This window comes from Pristiophorus japonicus, chromosome 1, assembly GCF_044704955.1.
Source record: "Pristiophorus japonicus isolate sPriJap1 chromosome 1, sPriJap1.hap1, whole genome shotgun sequence".
Lineage (NCBI taxonomy): Eukaryota > Metazoa > Chordata > Chondrichthyes > Pristiophoridae > Pristiophorus > Pristiophorus japonicus.
The window spans coordinates 361,945,810-361,962,843 of NC_091977.1; the positions used below are offsets into that span (position 1 = coordinate 361,945,810).

The window sequence follows — 17,034 nt, forward strand, 5'->3', positions numbered from 1 at the left end:
TTTCATGTGGATGGGACTCAGGGCTGGCCTGAATGCCATGTTGCACCACCCTCTCTCAAACATCTTTTTACTCATGATGGATTGGCTAGCGCCAGTGTCCAATTCCATGGCTACGGGTAAGCCATTCAATTTTACATTTAGCATTATAGGTGGACATTTCGTCGAAAATGTGTACACCCCGTGTACTTCAGCATCTGCCTCCTCTCTCTGTGGCTCAAAATTGCTTTGATCCACCATGGACCGATCTTCCTCTGCCACATGGTGGTTAGCAGGTTTTGCAGAGCTTGCAGCTCGTTTGCAAGCTCGTTGGAGGTGCCCCATTGTTCCATAGCTCTTGCAAACATACCCTTTGAAATGGCATGAATAGGCTGAATGGCAGCCTCCACAACACCAACAAGGTGTTAATTGCCTTGCATTCATCCTTTGTTGGGGACTTTGAGTCAACTGGGTCACCTTAGACCTGCTGGCAGTTGCAGACTCGTGGGTTCTGCCCTGTACATTTCTGCTCAAAACACAGTTCCAGTTAATTTATGAACATTGCTCGCACTTGTGTGCTGAGAGATTTGTTTGGTGTTATCATTGGTGGACATAAACACCTGTGCTATCACAATGGCCTTACTGAGGGTCGGTGTCTCTACAGTCAAAGGTTTTCATAGGATGGTCTCGTGGCCAATGCCCAGTACAAAATAGTCTCTGAGCATTTGCTCCAGGTAGCCATCAAACTCACATTTTCCTGCAAGTCGCCTTAGCTCGGCGACGTAGCTCGCCACTTCCTGAACTTCAATTCGCTGGCACGTGTAGAACCGATACTTCGCCATCAGCACGCTCTCCCTTGGGTTAAGATGCTCCCGAAACAGTGTACACAGCTCCTCATGTGACTTATCTGTGGGTTTCACCGGAGCCAGAAGATTCTTCATGAAGCTGTAGGTCGGCACCCCGCAGACTGTGAGGAGGACCGCTCTCCTTTTTGCAGCACTTCCTTCTCCGTCCAGCTCGTTGGCTACAAAGTACTGGTCTAGCCGTTCGACATACGCTTCCCAGTCCTCACCCTCTGAGAATTTCTCCAGGATGCCCACAGTTTGCTGCATCTTTGCGTTGGATTCGTATACTCGTCGGCAGTTATTGTGTTCCTAACACAGATGAGGCTGCACACAAGGACGTTAAAGTAACAGTGACCTCAGTCTTTAATAAGATACTCCAGAGTGAGGAACAGTCCTTAAGGGCTGGCTTATATACAGTGCTCCCAAGGGATGCTGGGCTCCCTTGGGACTTCAGGGGATGAGCTCCATGGTGGCGGAACATGGGAGTGCATGCTTTACAGATACACAACATCGATGTCAATAGTTAAGCAATGCTGCACTCGTGTCCCGGATGGAACATTCAGCCCTTACGTCTCATTTAATGCTCGCCCCAGAAAACGACGGAAAAAATTGCCATTCCCAGGGAACAGCATGTAGTATGGGCGGCGTATTTAAATGGAGGGTGGAGGGATAGACACCACATTTGACTGCAACAGTCAGTTTTATGTGCCGTTATAGTTTCCTTACGAGGTCAGTGAGAGATTTGAATGGGGGCTTTATTAGTTCGCTCCCATTCATGCTGGTTGCTAATGGCAGGCGTCTTCAAGCTCGAAAAGTGCTCTTGGCCATGTCGGCCAAAGGATGAGGAGAGGTCAAAGACGTCAGGGGAGGAGGCCTTACCCCCCAGCGGTTTATAGGGACCATCGGTCATACCTCCAGCTCTCTGAGCTGTAATACGTGAGAAGGCTGAGCTTTCAAAAGGAAGTGCCAACAGAGATATACCAGCTCCTACAGCCAGACCTACAGCCTACCAGTGCCAACAGGACTGCACTGCCCATTGCAGTGGCAAAGGCCTTCTATGCCTTCAGCTTGTTCCAGGCAGCATCTCTCAACACGCTGCCCATCGCTGCATTCGCAACGTAACAAAGGCTCTGTACAACCACAGATTGGATTTCATAAAGTTTCCTATGAGCAGGGACAGCGAGAATGAGAGGGCTTCAGGGTTTGGCAGAATTGCGGACTTCCCAAGGGTTCAAGGAGCTATTGACTGCACACTTGTCACCTTGCGAGCAACATTACACAACGCAAAGTTATTACGAAATCAAAAGGGATACCACTCCCTAAACTTGCAGCTGGTGTGTGACCACACGCAGCTCATCCTCGCAGTGAATGCCTGCTGTCCAGCGAGCGCACATGATGCTTTCATCTTGCATGAGAGCAGAGTCTCATGAATGTTTGAGCAACAAAGGCAAGGGCAGGGCTGGCTGATCAGGGACAAAGGATACAGCTTGGCCAATTAGCTCATGACCCCCCTCCGCAACCCCACCACCCAAGCCGAGCAGTGCTACAATGGCTGCCATGCAACCACCCGCAACATCATTGAACAGACAATTGTTGTGCGCAAGCAGCGCTTCCAATGTTCTGGGGGGAGTCTTCAATACTCCCCTCAACAGGTCTCCGAATTCATTGTGGTGTGCTGCATGCTACACAACTTAGCCATCATGACGGGCTTGGAATTGCTGGTGGGGATTGCAGGCCCACATGAGGAGGAGGGCGATGACGAAGAGGAGTCTGGTGAGGGACCGAAAATAGTCCCATTCCCGCCCCCCAACTAAACAAAACCATACAATAAACTGCATTATTCTGCAAGTAACTCAACAACAATAAGAACATAAGAAATAGGAGCAGGAGAAGGCCATATGGCCCCTCAAGCCCGCTCCTCCATTTAATACGATCATGGACTCAGCTCCACTTCCCTGCGCGCTCTCCATAACCCTTTATTCCTTTATTGTTTAAGAAACTGTCTATTTCTGTCTTAAATTTATTCAGTGTCCCAGCTTCCACAGCTCTCTGAGGCAGTAAATTCGACAGATCCACAACCCTTTGAGAGAAGAAATTTCTCCTCATCTCAGTTTTAAATGGACGGCCCCTTATTCTAAGATCATGCCCTCTAATTCTAGTCTCCCCCATCAGTGGAAACATCCTCTCTGCATCCACCTTGTCAAGCCCCCTCATAACCTTATACATTTTGCTAAGATCACCTCTCATTGTTCTGAATTCCAATGAGTACAGGCCCAACCTACTCAACCTTTCCTCATAAGTCAACCCCCTTATCACTGGAATTAACCTGGTGAACCTTCTCTGAACTGCCTCCAAAGCAAGTATACCCTTTTGTAAATATGGAAACCAAAACTGTACACAGTATTCCAGGTGTGGCCTCACCAATACCCTGTATAACTGTAGCAAGACCTCCCTGATTTTATACTCCATCCCCTTTGCAATAAAAGCCAAGATTCCATTGGCCTTCCTGGTCACTTGCTGTACCTGCATACTAACCTTGTGTGTTTCATGCACAAGTGCCCCCAGGTCCCGCTGTACTGCAGCACTTTGTAATCTTTCTCCATTTAAATAATAATTTGCTCTTTGATTTTTTTTCTGCCAAAGTGCATGACTTCACACTTTCCAACATTATACTCTATCTGCCAAATTTTTGCCCACTCACTTAGCCTGTCTATCTCCTTTTGCAGATTTTGTGTGTCCTCCTCACACATTGCTTTTCCTTCCATCTTTGTATCATCAGCAAACTTGGCTACGTCCCTTCCTCCAAGTCGTTAATATGGATTGTAAATAGTTGGGGTCCCAACACTGATCCTTGCGGTACCCCACTGGTTACTGATTGCCATCCCAAGAATGAACCATTTATCCCTACTCTCTGATTTCTGTTCATTAGCCAATCCTCTATCCATGCTAATATATTGCCCCCAACGTCATGAACTTTGATCTTGTGCAGTAACCTTTCATGTGGCACTTTGTCAAATGCCTTCTGGAAATTCAAATACATCCTCAAAGAATTCTAGAAAATTTGTCAAACATGACTTCGCCTTCATAAATCCATGCTGGCTCTGCCTGACCGAATTTTGCTTTTCCAAATGTCCTGCTACTGCTTCTTTACTAATGGACTCCAACATCTTCCCAACCACAGATGTTTGGCTAACTGGTCTATAGTTACCTGCTTTTTGTCTGCCTCCTTTTTTAAATAGGGGCGTTACATTTACAGTTTTCCAATCTGCTGGGACCTCTCCAGAATCTAGGGAATTTTGGTAAATTACAACCCACTATCCACTATTCCTGCCGCTACTTCTCTTAAGACCCTAGGATGTAAGCCATCAGGTCCAGGGGATTTATGCACCTATCTTACTGAGTACCACCTCCTTCGTGATTGTGATTGTGTTAAGCTCCTCCCCCATAGCCCCTTGACTATCCAATGTTATTATTATTAGTGTCCTCTACAATAAGGACTGATACAAAATATTTGTTGAGAGCTTCTGCCATCTCCATGTTCCACATTACTAATTCCCCGGTCTCGTCCTCCAAGCGACCAACATTTACTCGAGCCACTCTTTTCCTTTTTATATACCTATAGAATCTCTTGCTATCTATTTTTATATTTTGTGCTTGCTTACTTTCATAGTCTATCTTCCATTTCTTAATCATTTTCTTAGTAATTCTTTGTTGGCATTTAAATGCTTCCCAATCTTCTGTCCTCCCACTAGTTTTGGCCACATTGTATGCCCTTGTTTTTAACTGGATGCCATCCTTTATTTCTTTAGTTAGCTACGGATGGTTATCTTTTCTCTTACGCCCTTTCCTCCTCACTGTAATATATATTTTTTGAGAGTTGTGAACTATCTTCTTCATTGTACACCACTGTTCATGAACCGTCCTACACTTTAATCTATTTTCCCAGTCCACTTTAGCCAACTCAGCCCTCATACCTTCATAGTCTCCTTTATTTAAGCTTAGTACGCTGGTTAGAGATCCAACTTTCTCACCCTCCATCTGAATTTGAAATTCACTCATGCTATGATCACTCATTCCAAGGGGATCCTTCACTAGGAGATTGTTTATTAATCCTGTCTCATTACACAGGACCAGATCTAAGATAGCCTGCCCCCTGGTTGGTCCCATTACATACTGCTCAAGGAACCCGTCCCTTATGCACTCTATGAACTCTTCCTCATGGCTACCCTGACCAATTTGATTTGTCCAATCAATATGGAGGTTAAAATCACCCATTATTATTGTTGTTCTCTTTTTACAAGCCTCCACTATTTCTTGGTTTATGCTCCGACCAACAGAGGTGCTGCTGTTAGGGGGCCTATAGACTACGCCCACCAGTGACTTTTTCCCTTTATTATCCCTTATCTCCACCCAAACTGTTTCAACATCCTGATCATTTGAGCCAATATCGTTTCTCAGAATTGCAGTGATTCCATCCTTTATCAATAGAGCTTCCCTATCTCTGTCTGTCCTTCTGGATTGTCAAATCCCCTGAATATTTAATTCCCAGACCGGTCACCTTGCAACCACGTCTCTGTAATGGCTATCAGATCATACCCATTAGACTCAATTTGTGCCGTAAAATCATGAAGTGCATTAATGAAAATAAACTATTTACATGCATACTCATAATACCTCTGGCCATCTACACAACATTGTCCCACCCCTAAAAGGGACTTTGCCTCACATTTAACCCCCCTTACTATCATCCTCCTCCTACGCCTGCTGATCCTCCTCAATGAGGCCTCAGTGCCTGCAGTGAGACTGTTTGAGGGCTGCTGTGTTCGGGGCCAGTCAGTGCAGATGGCATATGATGATGCCTTGGACCAGCTCTTAGCCTGAAATGTCCGACTGCAGACTGCTGCACCTCATCATCGGCGGAAGCAGTCACTGGTGTCTGGGGTGTGTAGTGTGTATGATGCATGGTGGGAGAGTCAGTTTTGGGAGCCAGAATGCTGTCATCCTGAGGAAGGACAGCACCTTCCATTTCCTGGGAGCCATTAAGACTTTGACAGGGTTGGGCCTCAACATCTAGAGCACAATGTGTCTCCACAACTTGCTGGACTACTTCGGCACCATCCCTTCCCTGTTCGACAGTGGGGAACACAGAGAGAATGGCTGTAGTCATCGATCACATTACGAAGCAGCAGCGCAGCTTGTGTCTGCAATTTGATCACGGGCACGAGCCACACACTCTGGGAAGCCATTGTTGCTGCTGGAGGCCACCAGCCTCTGTGTGGGCAATGATGTCCTCGCTAGAGTTCTGAATTGCAATGATAATTCGTGATGCTGTCTCCGTAACAGTCACAGAAATCTTGTCGATGCTCTCTCGGATGCAACCCAATGCATCCATGAGCTCACAGTGCATGCCTGTATTCTCACTTGACATTTCCACCAAGTTCAGTTCCATGTCTGCCTGTTCTTGAGCAGACTAACTTTGCCAACTCACCCTCCGGAGTGCTGGTCTCCGAGATTCTCCTCTCGTTTCGCGTTGCTGTAGGCGACTGGGGCCAGGAGCCTCCGATGACTCAAATCCCTGGAAATTGGCCTCGTCCCCAGATGTGGTCTCTTCCAAGGGGCCAACTGGTAGGCTTTGCAGCTCAGGCATTGCAGTGTCATCGCAAGCCATGTCATCTCCCCCATGGCCAGATGTTGATGGGTCCCTGCATGCCTGGCTAGATTGTGGCAAGCACAAAAAACAGACATGTGGATAGCAGGAGGGGAGGGGGCAGGGTGGTAGCAGGAAGGTGGCATTGCACATGTACATGATAAGGCCCCATGCCACTTCATAATATGTCTCACAGAAGTCACATCATTCACGCAATGTACTACCCGAAGGGCGCTCAGCATCATCCCCGGCAACTGCCAATGAGGGCAAACACCCGTTCCTCGACATTGGTCAATTCTAGGATTTGAGGTGGACCCCTGACTGTGCACAGCTGCTCATAACTGTTGTGTGAGTGCTTCGACTGCAAAGAGAAAAATAGGAAGGGTTCAGAAAGGGTACACGTCCTGTTATGCCACATATGCCCACCATACTTCAATCGGTGAAACTATGTGGATGTTCTAATGTCATCACTTCAATGTTGCATGAGTGCTTTGTGAGTGATTGCTACGAGATGAGAGGGAGGTAACATAGGGGCTGCAGGTAATCTTTATGAAACCCATATCAGGAGTTGGATTGTATTGCGAGGAAGGTTCTCAATGATTAGCGAACAAGAGTGTAAGTGCATCCTTATTTAATCTTGAATTTTCTGAGGCATTGTGAAACCTGCCCCACAGGACTCATGACTTTCAGAATATACATGAGATACGTCACATAGTGTCTGACATTCATGTTGGAAGGAGAGCAGCCATAAATAAATGTGAATGGTATGCACCCTGATGACCCCGGTAAGGTCATTGAACTTTTTACAGCATTGTGTGCCAGTTCTGGCAACCGTGTCTGCCGCAGACATCACCTGGGCAATTTCACACCAAATTCTTTTAAATATAGCTGGCAGCGGTCTTGTTCCCCCAGCCAGATGGAGTGATGATCACCTCCTTTCCACTGTGTGGACTAAGGCCTCATTGGAGAAATGCATGGCACACTGCCTGCCCTCCTGCTGCTCTATCTCTGCAGAAGTGCCAGAAGTCAGGTGGATCATCTGTGCATGCGTGGAGGAAGCTGCCGCCTCCTGAAATAACGTCTGCGCCCGGGAAAACTAAAGCTCGACTGCGCATGTGCAAAAATGGCCGCCTCTTTTACCGCCACACTTTTTGGCTCGAGCGCACAAAGTCCATTGTGCAACACCTCATTTAACGTCCATGATCATGGATTCCCATTTTTTGCTGATATTTCCAGTTGAAGGCGCAAACTTTTTTCAGGCAGTATTGGGACCGCCCCACCGCAATTAGTGCCCTGAAATCTTGAATGCTGAAAACCCAGCCATAGGTGTTTCTGACTCGACTTATTTTGATTTATTTTCATTGACCTTCCACGTTTTTGCTGATCTGCCATTCCTAACTTTTTCAATTCAGATCTTCCTTCACCAATAACTTGTTTGCAAATCCAAGAAAATATTGGCAGTCATTCCAGCAGGATCAGTCCTCAGAATCATCTTGGCATTGGAATTCCCTTCTCCCCTACCACCATCACACATTGTATGAAACTACTTCCAGACTTGGGCTTTTGTTAAGTATTAGTGCAGTGGCATGTAAATAAATGCCTAGTCTCATGCTGGAGGGACGAGTTTGATCTTTGCATGTCTTCAGGCAATGAAATCAGTCAGAATATTACCACAAAGCTCCTGCATTGGCATCACCACTGAGTGTGAAGCAGTGCAAGCAAGATACAAGCATGAGGGGCAGCTCGTTAATACAAGAAGCAGAATTAAACATCATGTCATGCTGATATCTTAAGTACAAATCTGAGTTTCTTCACTCAGGTCATCTGAAATGATTTATCAACTGCGCTTGTGTCCCAATCTGACTAAAAAACTTTCCACTTGTGTGTGGTGAAGCAAAGAATGACATGGATAAACAAATATGTACATATTACTATATTTATTTTTGCTCTTGATGTTGATAATTGACCAAAGTGACCCAAGGTATTTTTTTTTCTCAAGTCAGAAGGTTGTCAGTTCAAGCTCCACTCCAGAGACTTGAGCACGTAATCTACTCCTCTTGGATAATAATTATGTAATAAGAAAACGAGGGTTCACAGAGTTATGTGTTTTTTGTGTCTTTTTGTGTCTCACTCTTTTATTCCTATGTAGTAAATGGAGAAGTCTGAGTATTGCACTTCATTGCAGCACTGGAGATACCAGGGGACCGAGGATCTAGTGAGAAGGAGGAACTGAAGGATATCCTTATTAGGCAGGAAATTGTGTTCGGGAAATTGATGGGATCAAAGGCTGATAAATTCCTGGGGCCTGATAGTCTGCATCCCAGAGTACTTAAGGAAGTGGCCCTAGAAATAGTAGATGCATTGGTGATCATTTTTCAACAGTCTATCGACTCTGGATCAGTTCCGATGGACTGGAGGGTAGCTAATGTAACACCACTTTTTTTAAAAAGGTGGGAGAGAGAAAATGGGTAATTATAGACCGGTTAGCCTGACATCAGCAGTGGGGAAAATGTTGGAATCAATCATTAAGGATGAAATAGCAGCGCATTTGGAAAGCAGTGACAGGATCGGTCTAAGTCAGCATAGATTTATGAAAGGGAAATCATACTTGACGAATCTTCTGGAGTTTTTTGAGGATGTAACTAGCAGAGTGGAGAAGGGAAAATCAGTGGATATGGTGTATTTGGACTTTCAAAAGGCTTTTGACAAGGTCCCACACAAGAGATTGGTGTGCAAAATCAAAGCACATGGTATTGAGGGTAATGTACTGATGTGGATAGAGAACTTGTTGGCAGATAGGAGGCAGAGAGTTGGGATAAACGGATCCTTTTCAGAATGGCAAGCAGTGACTAGTGGAGTGCCGCAGGGCTCAGTGCTGGGACCCCAGCTCTTTACAATATACATTAATGATTTAGATGAAGGAATTTGAGTGTAATATCTCCAGGTTTGCAGATGACACTAAACTGGGTGGAGGTGTGAGCTGTGAGGAGGACGCTAAGATGCTGCAGGGTGACTTGGACAGGTTAGGTGAGTAGGCAAATGCATGGCAGATGTGGGTAATGTGGTTAAATGTGAGGTTATCCATTTTGGGGGCAAAAACATGAAGGCAGAATATTATCGAAATGGTGGCAGATTAGGAAAAGTGGAGGTGCCATGGTTCATCAGTCATTGAAACTTGGCATGCAGTTACAGCAGGCGGTGAAGAAGGCAAATGGTATGTTGGCCTTCATAGCTAGGGGATTTGAGTATAGGAGCAGGGAGGTCATACTGCAGTTGTACAGGGCCTTGGTGAGATCTCACCTGGAATATTGTGTTCAGTTTTGGTCTCCTAAGCTGAGGAAGGATGTTCTTGCTATTGAGGGAGTGCAGCGAAGTTTCACCAGACTGATTCTCAGGATGGCAGGACTGACATATGAGGAGAGACTGGATCAACTGGGCCTTTATGCACTGGAGTTTAGAAGGATGAGAGGGGCTCTCATAGAACCGTATAAGATTCTGACAGGACTGGACAGATTAGATGCGGGAAGAATGTTCCCGATGTTGGGGAAGTCCAGAACCAGGGGACACAGTCTTCGGATAAGGGGTAGGCCATTTAGGACTGAGATGAGGAGAAACTTCTTCACTCAGAGAGTTGTTAACCTGTGGAATTCCCTGCCGCAGAGAGTTGTTGATGCCAGTTTATTGGATATATTCAAGAGGGAGTGAAATATGGGCCATTACGGTTAAAGGGATCAAGGGGTATGGAGAGAAAGCGGGAAAGGGGTACTGAGGGAATGATCAGCCATAATCTTATTGAACGGTGGTGTAGGCTCGAAGCGCCAAATGGCCGACTCGTGCACCTATTTTCTATGTTTCTATGTTTTACTGAGGGTGTGCTGTATTGTCGGTGCTGCTAATTTTCAGTTGAAACTGAGGTCCATCTGTCCTCTCAGGTGGATGCAACAGATTCCATGGCACTATAAGAGCAGAAGAGTCCTAGCCAAATTTATTCCTCAACCAACATCACTAAATCAGATGATTTAGTCATTTATCTCATTGCTGTTTGTAAGACCTTGATGTCCACAAATTGTCTGCCGTGTTTCCCTACATTACAACAGTGACTACATTTCAAAAATACTTCATGGGCTGATTTCAAAAATATTTGTTTCTTCAACAAAGTCAAAGAATAGTTTTGTTTGTTAATCGGTACCAGTAACAGTTTGATAAATTAAGTTGTCTATTTTATTTTGTGCCACTATGTGAAGTATGAAAAGTTTTTTTTTAAGTTCAATAACATTTACTGGCCGATGGATATTTTATATAGTATATGTAAACATAAAATAAATACTCCTTAAATTATTTTCTGAGAGTATCAAAAATGATCTGCTGTTACTGCATAGGAGTAAAAGAGTGATACCTTAAAACACACAAAACACAACTTCTATCAACCCTTGTTTTCTTATTACTCTTGGAGACTTATTATCCAAGGGAAGAAGAACGACAGCATAGGAAAAAAGGAAAACAATTACTAACATAAACATTCCTGGTTGTTTCCCTACCTCATACAACTTCCAAATGCAGGACCAAGTCCTAGAGCAGTAAGGCATGTGAGAACCAAAATTGTGCGACTGGTTTCAATGGCTCAGTGGGTAATGCACTATTTGGTATGGAGTATCTGCCAGATGTGCTGATCTCAGCTAGGTTGGCAGTGGGGATTCAACTGTTGCCTTCTGAACCCTTGACCTGGAAAGGGAAAAAATCTGTATTTTCACTACCATTTCTATCCAGTAGCTCTTGCCAGGAAGTGATGTGTGGATCTATGGTGAGGGTTGGATCAGAATTAGCAGCCTCCCCGCCTGCCCCCCACACCCCCCCCCCCGCCCCTCAGCCCCCGGCCCCACACCCCCTCCAAATCCTGCCATGATCAAATATCTACCAGCATTATCCGGACTTACATATAAAGCTTGATTGTTTGAGTGAGGTACGCAGTTGATGCTGCATAGGAAATATCTTGTAATCTAAATTACACTTCTTTCAAGAGAGGAGGGATAAGGGACAACGCTAAGAAACAATATGCAGGATATTAAAAGCATGTCACGAATGTTGACATTTGTTTAATATTGATAAACAGTTTGATCTTCATTATTATGGTTACCACCTCATCTTAATCCTTTGATCACTCTGTACATAAACAGAGTCACAAGCTGAGAGTATTCTGCTGCACTGTACTGTGATACTACAGAAATATCATTGACATGTCATAAATGTATAATTAATTAACATTATCCGTTGTTGAAATTAGGTACTGATGGGTTTAGAACTAAAATACTGTAATGCTGTAATTGTTTTAGGTTCAACAAATCTTACTTTGAAGAAAATGGCACTTTGGAAATTGAACATTAGTAAACTGACATTCAGTTGAACAGATTCTTTGTTTTCTTTTCCTTATTGGCTGCAGGCTGACGGGTAGCTTTGTCCCTGACCTGATTGTAAGCAAGAGCAATCAGATGTGGTTACATCTGCAAACAGATGAAAGCATTGGATCAATTGGCTTCAAGATAAACTACAAAGGTAAATGATGAAAAGCACCCTGCATAACCAGTATGTGTAAGATATCTTTAGGACAGCATTTTCATTTATGTGTTTGAATGACATTAACTCTTGCACGTATTGTAGAAATCATAATCCGAACTGTGAGTACTGATGTTCTGGATAACCCGATGTGAATTGCCGTCCAACGTGCAGAGGCAAAAAATGTCTTGTATCAAAAACCCATGACCAAAACTGAAAACGTAAAAGAAAGAAAAATGTGGAAGGTATTGTAACCCATCCCCTATAAGGCCGTGTATATGTAGCATTACAAGAAAATATAATCGACATTTTCATTTTTAGAAATAGTAATTTTAAAGCATGTGATAATGATATCAGGATTTAATCATCCTTAATAATCAAGAAAGGAAAATTCAACACTACAAATCTCTGCAATCCTACCATTACAATAATTGACTTTTAAAGGGGCCACATCTTCAAGAAAAGGAGCTTCAAATGTCTTTTTAAATTACCTTCTGCATACAAATTGCCTAATTCTTCAATGTGAGCAAGGACATAATTTATTGCCCATCCTTAATTTCCCTTCAGAAAGTGGTGGGCTGTTAAGAGTCTAGTGACCTGAAATTCAACACCTTAGCGATGGCTGTTAAGGCTGGTTTTGTGGAAAAAATGGTGTCTGCCTCATGTTGGAAATAACCAAGTTTAAGGCTATCTCTGGTCACTTCAATAATCAGGATCGACTGTCAAGCAATTTGGTGGGTGCATTGTGTTTAATCAGAATTTAAGACAGAATATAACACATTAGTTATACAGCAAAAATGTACAACCGTAACAAGTCGTTGATACCGATCCGATCGGACAAATAGCTGGCGCACGAGAGCAGTTCTCTGGCTTGCAGCCTCTTTCTCTTTGTATAGAGCTTCCATTGGTAAAGCATGGGATCGCTCAAAGAGCATTCAGCCAGCCCAACTTCTGTTTCGCTCTTCCCTCATAGCATTTGTGAGGACAACCTTGATTTGGCTACTTTTATTCTCTTTTATGGGGTGGGCCTGAAATGCAATATTGACAAGACCTTTTCACATATAAAGGTTTCCCTAAAAACTTGCGATCCAATGCCGTATCAAGTTCTTTGTTTTGATTCTTGTGTCAAAGTCCACTCTAAAGATGTCTCATGTTCTTGGCCATTTGTCTTTCTTTGTTTATACTTTCCCAGGGTTTCTTTCTTTGAAATTCATGTCTTATTTATTTTGTCCCTATCCTGCCTTTGATCCCATGAGGCCAAATCAGAAAACTACTCATCTCAGAGTGTTACCTTCTTTATAACGTAGCAAATATTTAAGTTAACTTCCCTAAACTTCCATCAATCTAAGTCTTTCTATGACTATTTGTCTTAAAGATACATAAACAAAGTTGAAGTTTTAACTTGAAAACAACAGATAATGGTTGTCATCGTGCAGAATGCTGTAACATCTCAGCAGGATACCAAAACATTAGCATTGCTATGCATCTTATACCAATCTGAGAAGACATTTCGTCTCCAGTTAAAACAACGAATTAAACACAACATTCTTCATTCTACGAATCAGTTTTATACATTTTGAACTCCTCATTTCTAACACTTGCTTCTTTCCACGACTGGCATGAGCCGGTGTTGATGAGGGCTAAAAATTAGGGGGTAGATATTGCCCCCCGCCCAAAATGGGGCGCACACACCCCATTCCAATGGTTTTTACTGCAGTTGTGGTTGAGGTCGCCTCTTGAACGAAATTCCACTCTTTGTTGTTTTTTTTAATTTGGATCCAAAAGTCACTCTTAATGGGGTTGGTGACTATACAAGTGGGGCAGATACAGGGCGGTAACTATACGAGGGGGCGGAAGTTGGGGCGGTTGCAGAGTGACCGCTGCGATGACATCATCACGGCGCCGTGTCACCACGGTTCTCCCCTTCACTTAAAGTACGCACGGTGATGATGTGCTTAACATGGATCGGCAGCTGCAGAGCGGTGGAGGTGTGGGGGGGCAGAATCGGGGCACCGCCGGGAAAACTCGGAATGGCAATTGGGCTATCAGCAACCATTTCACGAAATGTGGCCACCGATTTGCGGTGGTAACAGGCGTTAAGGAAGGACTATTTCGGCCACAAGATGTTTTTACCTTTGTCTGAAGCAAGCGTTAGGCCATTAATATATTCAAATAATTCGAATGCCTGCTTCTGCTACCTCTTACAAATTTGGCTTGTGTCTGAGGCAGCCAGCACTAGTGATGTTTATCCCTGGGAAAACAAGTGTTAAACAGCGCCGAATGAAAAAAAGCTAAGTACTTATCATTATCATCTCCGACGTCACTCCCGACTCTGAACTCCAGGACCTCACCGATCTCCCCCCCAATTCTGGCCCCGACCTCCATGTCCACCCAATCCTGACCCCGAGTCCCGATCACCCTCTGATGCAGGCCCCGACCTCCCTGCTATACTCGCCCTGACCTCCCCCTGATCCTGGCCCCGAGCTCCAGGTTCCCCTGATGCTGGCCACGACCTGCAAGTCCCCTCGATGCTAACCCTGGGCCCCGACTGCCCCCCGATCCTGGCCCCGAACTCCAGGTCCCCCTGATGCTGGCCCCGACCTCCCCTCTATGCTGGTCATGACCTTCAGGTCCCCGATGCTGGCCCCAACCACTAAACTCTTCCCCAGAGTCCTTGCTGGGCATTCAGCGCATTTAGTGCTGGGCTGAATGCCACAATAATGATAATCAGCAGTTAGCATCAAAATAACGGCGCTGCCTGCCATCTTTTTACAGGTGTGAACAAACGTCACCCCGAGGTGGCACCACCCATTTTCAGGCCTTATAGAATTTCTAGGCCAAGATGACATTCTAGACCATTAGCAGTGGGCAGTAAAGAGTCACATCTCGACATTCTTTGCCATAGTTTTGAAAAGATTATTGCCCACCTCACCATTGCTTTAAACTAAAGGGTTACAATGACTTGAAGTGCAAAGTACACTAATCAGTTTCAAGAAATGCAGTAAAAGTCTGCAGATGTGTTCTGCGGCTAATGTTCCTTGAAGTCAAATAAACTGCAGAAACAAGATTTGCATTATAAACCAACAATCAATGCAAAATAAATCATACGTTACAGCATGTCTCACACACTCCATGCACTAACTGGATAGAGTATCAAGTGCACTTTCATGTTCAGGACTTACTAACCTGAAGTGACAATGTGAACATATTGGACTATTTTCCTGTCGTGTACTGTTGTTCAACATATTAAACTCGTCGATTACAGATGAATTACATACATAATTTATTTCTGCTAGTGAAATCTGGTTAATGTAAGAACATAACTCAACCACACAAATTTAACACTATGTGGATTATATCAGCATTATTGCATCTCAAATTGATAATTTACCCCATTGTAATATTTGGAAGTCAAACAAATTAAGACCACCCAACTGTACAACGTTTCTCAGTAAACCTCTCATTATGACATGGCAATCGTTGTTCCTTTAGATTAGTTATTAACAGTGCCGATTAGTATATATTATATACATTAGAGATATATATTATAAGTTAGAGTTTCTGCTTTGGGTGCAATTGGTGATCTGAGTGCAAATTGTGCTCAAAACTGCACTAGTTTTGAGAAGTATTTTGTTTTCAAGTATCTGCTCAAGCTCATTCACATATCACTGAACATAAAATCTGCCATGAACCAGTGCAATCGGAAAGTATTTTAGAATTTAAAAATCCTCGTTGTATTTAAGAGTGGTAACTCAGTGCAGTATGATTAATACAGCTGCAAATAGGTTTATCACAAAAAATAAACACTTTTAATCACAGTGTCTACACACCAACTGTGAGTAACCCAATTAAAAAAAACTGAGAATGACTTAAAAAAACTATACAGAACCATTGCTAGTTACATTGGAATACAGTAGTCAGTACCTCAGTAAATTAAAAAAATATATATATTCAAACACTTTCAAAATGTGCCTATTGGTGTCCTTCTGCCCAAAAGAATCAGCTTAATTTTCAGAGCCGCCTCGAAGTTCTGGAAACGAGCGCAATTAGCAGAAACTCCCAGTGGTGACTAATTCACCCTGGGGGCGCGGCCAGTTTTGTGGGTGCAGCTAGCTTCTAGCACAATGTATTTTAAACTAGCGCAAAATAGCATGGAAACTCTTTTGCACTGGATGTAATTTGCGTTTGAACTTTCGTGATCTTTTGCACTGGTTTGGCCAATTTTGGGCAAATTGTGCTGGAGAAATCGAAGATAGAGCTGCGAGGTTACTCAAGAGAACAAATCCCTGTGGTAGGATGTATCACCATACCGGTGAAATACAAGCATAAGGTGACAAGCCTGCCTTGATAGGTAGAAATTGGCTGGGATCACTGAAGCTGGATCTGAATGAGATTTTTTGTGTGGAAACAATATTTGCATCGAAAGGTGATGTCATCAAGCAATATCTGAAGGTGTTCCACAAAACAGGCAGTCCGTTCCAAGAATTCAAGGTGAGTGTCAGAGTGCAGATAGACACTAGACCAGTTCAATGCAAGCCACATCCCGTACCTTATGAACTCAAGGAGGAAATTGAGCGAGGACTTAAGGGAATTAAGGGTTATGGGGAGTGGGCGGGTAAGTGGAGCTGAGTCCACGGCCAGATCAGCCATGATCTTGTTGAATGGCGGAGCAGGCTCGAGGGGCTCGATGGCCTACTCCTGTTCCTAATTCTTATGTTCTTATGTTCTTATGACTCATAAAACTAGAAACTGAAGACATTATCTCTAAGGTAGCTGAAGTGTTCTATTTTTCATACATTGATGAACTGCCAGCCAAATATGACCCAGTTATGTCAAAGGTGCATGATTACATAGAAAATGGCTGGCTAAACCAAGTATCAGAGAAAGATATTCATCCATACTTCGTTCGTAAGAATTAATTTTCAGTGGATAAAGATTGTATCATGTGGGTTATTCCAAATAAGTTCAGGTTCAAATTGTTAGGAGATCTTCATGATCAGCACCTGGGAATGTGCT

At 43.8% G+C, this 17,034-nt stretch overlaps 1 protein-coding gene across 1 annotated transcript in view; it reads left to right on the forward strand.

Moving 5' to 3' along the window:
* csmd3b (CUB and Sushi multiple domains 3b) overlaps positions 1-17,034 on the forward strand; it is a 3,002,015-nt gene that overhangs the window by 2,130,692 nt on the left and 854,289 nt on the right. Inside the window, exon 12 of the mRNA XM_070874966.1 lies at positions 11,906-12,018. Coding sequence (XP_070731067.1) covers positions 11,906-12,018 — 113 coding nt within the window. The remainder of the gene's footprint in view (positions 1-11,905; positions 12,019-17,034) is intronic.